Here is a 5,920-nt window from a genome sequence, read left to right as displayed (position 1 = left end):
GAGGGGGGGGTTGCGACTCCAGCCACTGCGCACTACTCATCCGGAAGCTGCTGGTCTGGCAGCTCCTGCCACTGCTCTGAGAGGGTGCGTGCCCTGGATCTGCATGGGGCAGGGCGGGGCAGGCCAGGAAGAGCCCCACAGAGCCTCCTGGATGAGTGGCAGGAGAGGAGCCACCAGACCAGTAGCTCCTGGACAAGCAGCACACAGTGGCAAGAGCCATGGATGAGGCATGGCTCCTTCCTGTGCCTGCCCTACCCCAGCTGGGCAGCACTTGCCCCAACCCTGGGGGTCTTTAAGAAGAGGCTGGATGCCTACCTGGCTGGACTCATTTGAGTCCCGTTTCTTGTTTTGGGGTTTTGTTGTTCTCCCGCCCTGGCGGGGGGGTCAGGCTAGAAGATCTACTAGGTCCCTTCCGACCCTAAATCTATGAAACTATGAAACCCCACTCCTCCTTCACCATGAGGGCCTTGATCTGTCCCCCATGCCCTTTTCCCCCAGCTCTCCCTTTCTACCACACCAGACTTACCAGCTGTATGTAGCTCTCCAAGCTGCCAGACTGCTCCTTACTACCTACATGCTATACTACTGCTGCGTACACACATGGACATTTATCAGCCAAATTAGCAGCCACATCAGGTCAATTTCCAATACAATCAGTTTTCTTTATATCTGTGCCAATCGAGTATACCAGTGCACTTCTACTTTAGTAACATTTCCTTCATAGTTTTGATGCAACAGTATTACATAATCCATTTCTTTAATCTGCTGGCCACCACTTGTGATCAGCCATAACCCGTATCTTTTTAAAAAACAAGAAAATAAGAGACAGAGCACATCATGCCTGGCTGCATTACTAGTGCATGATTTACCAAGCAGAAGAAGATGCCCAAGTCCAGACTGTGCAACTTCTTAGTGACTGGCACCCACAGGCCCCAGCCACACATCGCAAGATCCACAAACAGCTCTACACAAGCCACCCCTTCATCTGCCGATGTATTGTGATGTGTTAAAAACACCCCAACAGCTTCCAGCCCTCTCACTCTGCACTACATTGGCCCCTGACATGAAATATGCAAGCCCTCCCCCACTGCACCACAGGAGTCCAGTGTACCATGCCACAAGCACCACCCCCCATTGATATCACATGGCCTGCCACACAGGCTCCCCACAACACCAGAGCCCTGATATGCCACCCAGGCTCCCTATGCACAGACACACTGCATGGGGTCCATGGGTCCCTCCAAGCCCGCCAGCCATAGGCTCCCTTAGCACCATGGACCACACCATTCTGTGTCCGTATACCCCCTCTCCCCCCCATCCCCAAGAGCAGGTACAGGCAGTAAAAGCTGAAAGAAAGAAGTCAAGGGGCTCTGGCAGCAACAGCAAGAGAGCGCAAGGGGGGTGGAAAAAAAAGTGGTACTCAGGTCAGGAGCCACATTTTAAAAACACTTCAGGGGACAGGGGGAGGAGGCTGCATGAAACCCATAAGCCACCAGTTGGATAACCCTACCTTAAGTCATTCACTAATTTCATTCGAACGTTGAAAGTTGCCTGGTGAAGAGGGAGACTCCTAACTCAAGACTGTGAAACTCAGCCACCATAAACACATTATCTCCTGTTTGTAGGCTTCACTCCTAAGCACTCCCACCCTTGATGAAACAAGTGCCTTTTGTTTTATGACTACGTTTCATGTACTCCTTCTGATAATAGGTGATCTTGTAGATAACACATTCAACTAGGACTCTGAGATACCTGGAGAATCCAATGGAGAGTCAAAGCACAAAGAAACTGAGGCCAAAATCCCTGAAGATATGCAAGTGACTAAACCCCTCTGGCAATCTGTATCTGGGAATTGTAGCCCATTTCTCCCACCCACTACCCATCTTGCAAATTCTAACTTTTATTTCAACTTCATATAGTACTTGCATATAGAATTCTCCTTCAAGTTGGGACTTGTGAGCATTGCTGCATCAAGCAGCGGCAGAGCTGAAGGACATTGCTCATTTGACTATAATCAAGCCAATAGGACACATGTTTAAGACAGGACTGTCCAAACAAAAGAAAACATGTGATCACCATATATACGTGCCCCACTTCAGGTGTGTAGAGTACCTAGTCCAGACTAGTAGCAACTCAAAGCTGCAACCATCAGATATCTGTATAATCCATTACATGATGCAAGTTATGCTACGATACTAAAGTTTTAGCAGGGAACAAAGCAACCAACAAAGCAAAACCAGATATATACTGACACTGTAGAGGTGGTCCATCCAAATTTTAAAAAGTATCACAGCAGGGAAGTCAGCCATGTTAATTAGAATGTACATGCCAGGCCTAACAAGTACACTTTGGATTTAAACCAGTTTCTCAAAGTCAAAAACAAGAGGTGTATAGCACACTGTGTAATTTAAAAGTAACATACAGGACTAATAAGATACAAAAAGGCATTCTGATAAAGGATACTCGTAACAGGGTAAGAATTAACAAAGATGAGAGAATATAATAGGTAGTGGCAGCTGTCTTCTAACAAAGCCTGAGCCAGGAATGCCCTGCTGAGCTGAAAGTGTGGCAACCTCTGGTGTAAGCGAAGAGCACTGGTAAGAGCGTTTGCCAGCAAGGCACGCTGATAAAAACTAGCTGCTTCATGCAACCTGCAAGTTATCAAAGAAGATGTTACCATACACACCAAGCCACTGCCTCCAAGTCTTCTTCCCATGAGAATTGCATCATAATTGCACAATACCCAAATCTATTTCCACCAGCACCTAGGAGTAATTAACTTAAAAAAAAATGAAAGTATGTTGGTATTTACATAGCACTGCTGGTGTGCATGACAGTCAAACCTGCAGCTATGACAGCACAGCATTTCATAATAATACACAGAACTGCTTAGTAAGCCTTCTTGTTGAAGAAATTAGAGTTTATCACTCAGTTATGATTTTTTTTAATTTTACATTTGTAACATGTTCTAAACAACAAGAAAATACAAGGCCCACTATTTAACCTGCACTCTTTCCTTCACACAAAGTTCACTTTCACAAATAAAGGGAAGTTCAATTGGTTTTGTAACATCCTAGCATAACTAAAAAATATAATACGTACCCCAGGAGAGGCAAGACAAATAAAGCTGAACAGTAAACTGTGAACAAACGGGAAATCCACATTGCTGTGTCTAATTTGTTGGTCATAAGAAATTGCTATAATCAAAGATAAAACACACATTTGGTTAGTAACAAAAATATCTGTAACAACAATCCCAAAATATTCCCCACCTCATTTGCAACAAACATATAGTAAGGACCATTGTTTTGTTCTGTGTTTATACAAACTCCTAGCATGATGCATCCTAGTCCTTAGCTGATCCTCAGCACTATGGCATTAAATATGAGAAATCTCTCTGTCCATCAAAGAATACAGTTTAACTAGAACAGAAACCCATATTTAGGAAGCGGTGCATGTCTGGAGGCCCCCTCTGTATATCAGGGCTAAATACATTGGGATCCCTACATAGGATCATGGCCTTTCAAGAGCACAATTTTGCCATGTCAAAAGGGGCCACCCTGGGTGGCAGGTCATATCAAGAAGAGGCTTGCTAGTCACATTTTGGAACCCCCTAGTAACTGTACCAAAAAAAGGAGTACTATCTGACTGACTGCATCAAAGGGTTGCAGGCCACATCCACTTCATTTGTCCCCTGCTAGAGAGTCTCACACTAGATTTTCTTCCCCACCCTGCTCCCCAAAGAACACAAGCTAATCTATGGATGCAAGATCTGTTTCAGAGGGTTTGACTGTGAGATTGAGGTCTGTTCTTTACTGATACAGTCCTGCAATATGTGGCTGGTCTTATAGGCATTAGACTGCCCTTTTCCATTTTAGGAGCCATTTAGGGTTGATTTAACTTATACCAGCAGCAACAGTCTCCTAGGTTCTATTCAAAAGGACAAAACTAGGAGGTCAGTTTGTTTTAGGCACAATCCTTTCCACTCCTTGTGTAACAGGGGCTGTAAACAGGTAAAAAATAGAGCCTGTTCCATGCCACAGGAATATCTGGGTGACCATTCTGGGAAGGCCCAGCCCTTACTATGAAGTTTGCAGGAGTATTCCTCTCCGCAAAGATTTGTTTTTAAAGACGTTTTTTAAAAAAAGGAGTCAAGCCGCCAGGACTGAGCTGAAGTGATGAACCATGGGGTAATGATTTAGAAATCAGGTTACAAGCCTCTTCATACCACCAGTTTGTTTCTGCGTTTGCCTACTGAAACTGCCAATACAAGATATACCATTGCACTGCATTAATTCAGATTTTAAAGTCCTCCCACAAGGGCACATCCCAAAACAGTCAGGACTCACTGGCCAGCAGGTGCAGACAGGTGGTACGTTTCTAGCAAGAGACATGCTGCTACCACGGTACAGCAGTAATTCTCAACCAGGGTCTAAGGTAGAGGAGATGCAGGCAGGCTTGGCTGCTCCCCTGCTCACACTGCCCAGCCGCACGGCCGAGCCCGAGCCCAGTTTTGAAGCAGGAGCTGCACATGAGAACGGGCACATGCGGCGGGTGCCCGGGGGCAGCAGGCGAGGCCGAGACCCGCTGTGCCCGAGACTTTGCGGGGCACGCGGCTTCTCTCGCCAGCTCATGACAGCTACCCGCGCCAGGGCTTGCCCCGCTCCCCAGGGGCTGTGCGAGGTGCTGGACGGCCCCGGCCCGAGGCCCAGCTGGCCCACGGAGAAGAGGGGAAGCTTCCCCCCTCACCCCCGGGGGCGGGGTCCTTACCACGGCTCCGCCGCCGGCGCCGCCCTGCACTGGCCCGTTCTGCGCCGCGTCCGCCATGGCCGCGCCGAGCCGGGGACCTGTGGGAGACACGCGGCCGCGCCCGCGGCGTCAGCGCCTCCCTCGCCGCCAGGGGGCGCTACCCGCCCGCCTCGGCCCGGCTTGTCCCTTTGCTCCGGGCTCGGCGGGGGCCGTACCAGGCAGGCCGACACCGGCCGGGAACAAGCGGCAGGAGCAGGTGACCGCGCGGCGCCCGGCTCGGCCCGGATGCGGAGCGTCACTTCCGCCCAGGCCCGGAGCACGCTGGGTAGCGAAGGCCACAGTTCAGGTCCGCCCGCCCTTTAACGCGGCGCGGCTTCACCCCGCCCCGCCGTGGCTGGAGGAGGACTAAGTGTAGTCCTGCGGCGGCACGTCACACCGAGCACCCTGCGTCGGGGACGCCCTCACCCCTAACGTCATAACTTCACCTGCCCGGTGACATCACACCGATGGTCACACTTCCGCCTTTCGCGTCACAGCTGTAGCTGAAGGGGGCCGTAAAACAGAGCAAGCGCCCGGCTGGCGCTGGGCCCTGGCCCGATCCGATGCGATCAGCTCAGATCAAGCGCAGTCTATGCTTACCTGGCAAGAGAAACACCGCGACCACCGAGGAGGACCGCTCTCCTGGCACGGGGGTAGTACCTGCCAAGGTGATGTATAGTGACCCTCCCACTTAGCTGCTGGACTGGGAAGGTCTTGACTTTATGTCTACTGTATGGAAAGGGGAAACTCCTCCCTAGTTTGCTCCTGCTTCTGTGGCCTTATGGCTGAGGACAAGCAAGCCTCCGGGCTAGGGTCTGCACGTAGGATGCCCACTAAAGGATTTGGAAACATCTGAAGCCCCAGATGGGGGTGGAGGATGTTTGCAGGGCCACTTGTGGTTCTGGACTGAATCACTGATTTGGAATTTGATTTGGCAAATTTGTCTTGGAATACAGAAAATTCAAAATAAAAAAATAAACTTCTGCGCCACATAGATGAGGTGACTGAAACGAGTGGGGCAGGGCAGGCGTCGAAATCCGCTGGCTTACAGGGCCGGAGAAGAAGTTCCCTCCGTCCCAATCACTTCTGATTTCACACTGTTCCCTCATTTAAGCCCAGTGTCCTCAACACC

The 5,920-nt window shown here is 49.8% G+C and overlaps 1 protein-coding gene across 1 annotated transcript in view; it reads right to left on the bottom strand.

Annotated features, from left to right (window-relative positions):
- TMEM33 (transmembrane protein 33) overlaps positions 1-5,028 on the bottom strand; it is a 13,371-nt gene extending 8,343 nt beyond the window's left edge. The window contains exons 1-3 of the mRNA XM_019526222.1: positions 4,771-5,028; positions 3,103-3,197; positions 2,464-2,651 (exon numbers count right to left, since the gene is read on the bottom strand). Of these exons, the coding sequence (XP_019381767.1) occupies positions 2,464-2,651; positions 3,103-3,197; positions 4,771-4,827 (340 nt within the window). The 5' untranslated portion in view covers positions 4,828-5,028. The remainder of the gene's footprint in view (positions 1-2,463; positions 2,652-3,102; positions 3,198-4,770) is intronic.
- Positions 5,029-5,920: the final 892 nt, after the last annotated feature.

Source organism: Gavialis gangeticus, unplaced genomic scaffold (genome assembly GCF_001723915.1).
Source record: "Gavialis gangeticus isolate Ggan-Ray unplaced genomic scaffold, GavGan_comp1, whole genome shotgun sequence".
In the NCBI taxonomy this organism is placed as follows: domain Eukaryota; kingdom Metazoa; phylum Chordata; order Crocodylia; family Gavialidae; genus Gavialis; species Gavialis gangeticus.
The sequence above is the reverse complement of the archived record's forward strand: the minus strand, read 5'-3'. Positions and strand labels throughout refer to the sequence as shown.